The following is a 2,136-nucleotide window of genomic DNA, read 5'->3' as shown; positions in this document are numbered from 1 at the left end:
CTACCTCACCGGTCTAATCTATTATATATTACTAAGATGAGCATTTTCTTTGAAAATTCTTCAGACAACGACAAGAAGCTCATTATTCATTTATATGTTCATGGATATTTATGTATATTTATTTCAGTTAGGATAATTTTCCATCATATATTATTTTGTGTTGGCAAAATAGCTAAAATCTAAATACAGAAGAAAAAATATAGAAGTATAAATATTTGTATAATTATTTCTGCCCATATATCATGAGAGTATGTGCCTAAACTGCATTTTAATCTCATTTGAAAATCTGTTTTTGATTTGTGTTATGTGTTGTAATTAGGTAAATAATGAAATTATCAATAAAATATTATCCTATTTTATCACTTGCATAAGCATCTGTGGAGGGTTCTGGCTATGGAGGTTTTATAACTGCATCCTGATAGAAAGACCATGTCTCAGGCCAGGTGCGGTGACTCACGCCTGTAATCCCAGCACTTTAGGAGGCCGAGGCGGGCAGATTATGAGGTCAGGAGATCGAGACCATCCTGGCTAACACGGTAAAACCCCGTCTCTACTAAAGAATACAAAAAATTAGCCGGGCGTAGTGGCGAGCGCCTATAGTCCCAGCTACTTGGGAAACTGAGGCAGGAGAATGGCGTGAACCCAGGAGGCGGAGGTTGCAGTGAGCAGAGATTGCGCCATTGCACTCCAGCCCGGGGAACAGAGCAAGACTCCGTCTCAAAAAAAAAAAAAAAAAAAAAAAAAAAAACCATGTCTCAGTTATATAATCACTCTAACTGACTAAGTTTTTCCCTTGCCTTGGTTATTCCTTTCCCATGAAGCCCCAAACCTGGCAGGAATTATCTCTACCTTCAACCTAACTTGACTTCCAGCTTAACATCACCAGGTGTCCTGTCCACCAAAGGTATACATTTTAGTCTCCATAACAGTGAAGGATCCGCAGTACCCACTCCCTCATTTGTTTGGTCCTGGCCCCATAAATCAAGGGGTTAACCATGGGAGGCACCAGGAAGTAAAGACTGTCAATGATGATCTGCATATGGGGAGCCATATGGTAGCCTAAAATCTGGGCCAGAACCGAGAAGACAACAGGAGAATAAAAGAGACTAATGACACAAAGATGGCAGCCACATGTACTGAGAGCTTTGCCCCGTGCATCCCAAGATGGTATCTGAAAGACAGCATGAAGGATTAGTCCATATGACAGAATGATAAAAAACAGATAAAATCCCACAGATGCTACAATAACCATGAGTCCATAGACAATGTGGTCAGAGATATCTTCACAGGCTATCTGCACCACAGTCATATATGCACAGTAGGAGTAAGCGATTATGGGGGTTTGGAAGCTTTGCAGTCTTTTTGCCAGAATGGGGGCTGGGGTCAGCACTGCCACTGCCCTTGCCAGGATAGCCAGTGCCATCTTCACAAGCATGTTGTTACCAAGGATGGTTGTATATCTTAGAGGGTACCAGATAGCCGCAAATCTGTCAAAAGCCATGGCTAGGAGAATCCCAGACTCCATGACATAGAAGGAAGGAATGAAAAACATCCGTGTGAGGCAGCCATTGAAACTGATTTCCTTGGCATTCATCCAGAAGGTAGCCAGCATACGGGGCACTGTGACACTGACAAGGCACAGGTCAACAATTGACAGCATGGCCAGGAGAAGAAACATGGGCTCATGAAGACTCTTCTCTATCCAGGTGATACATAAGATGGTGACATTGCCAATGACTGTAATGAGAAACACCAAGAAAAAAGGCACAGAGAACCAGCCATGGAAAGATTCAAGGCCAGGAATTCCAGCCAGGATAAATATCGAGGGCTGAGGAATGGAATTGTTGCAAGAGGACATCCCTAACCTGAGCTCCTCAACGTCTGATTCCTAGGGAAAAACAAACAAACAAGGAATGTTTTGGAATCATTGATCATTTGCACCTATAAAATGATGGTCCTTACAGTAGTTTATGGTGGTGAAACTCACGATTATTTTGTGTAAACTAATGATCAAACGAATGTTTCAGCTACTTGGGATGGAGAGAGGAATGATCCTTGGCTATGTCTTCTGCAAAAAGGACATGCAGTCTCAGAGATAAATTTTCAATAAGGATATATCAACTCAAGTTTTTTAGA

The 2,136-nt window shown here is 41.7% G+C and overlaps 1 protein-coding gene across 1 annotated transcript; it reads right to left on the bottom strand.

Moving 5' to 3' along the window:
* Nucleotides 1-913: 913 nt before the first annotated feature.
* LOC102124636 (olfactory receptor 52K1-like) lies at nucleotides 914-1,858 on the bottom strand. The gene has a single exon (XM_005580243.3). It carries the CDS (start codon nucleotides 1,856-1,858, stop codon nucleotides 914-916), a length of 945 nt encoding a protein of 314 aa, XP_005580300.2.
* Nucleotides 1,859-2,136: the final 278 nt, after the last annotated feature.

This window comes from Macaca fascicularis, chromosome 14 (genome assembly GCF_037993035.2).
Source record: "Macaca fascicularis isolate 582-1 chromosome 14, T2T-MFA8v1.1".
Lineage (NCBI taxonomy): Eukaryota > Metazoa > Chordata > Mammalia > Primates > Cercopithecidae > Macaca > Macaca fascicularis.
This window is presented reverse-complemented; position numbering and strand designations above follow the sequence as displayed.

What these genes read in the sequence shown, in the direction of transcription:
- LOC102124636 (XM_005580243.3), bottom strand. Translation starts at nt 1,858, where the DNA reads ATGTCCTCTTGCAACAATTCCATTCCTCAGCCCTCGATATTTATCCTG.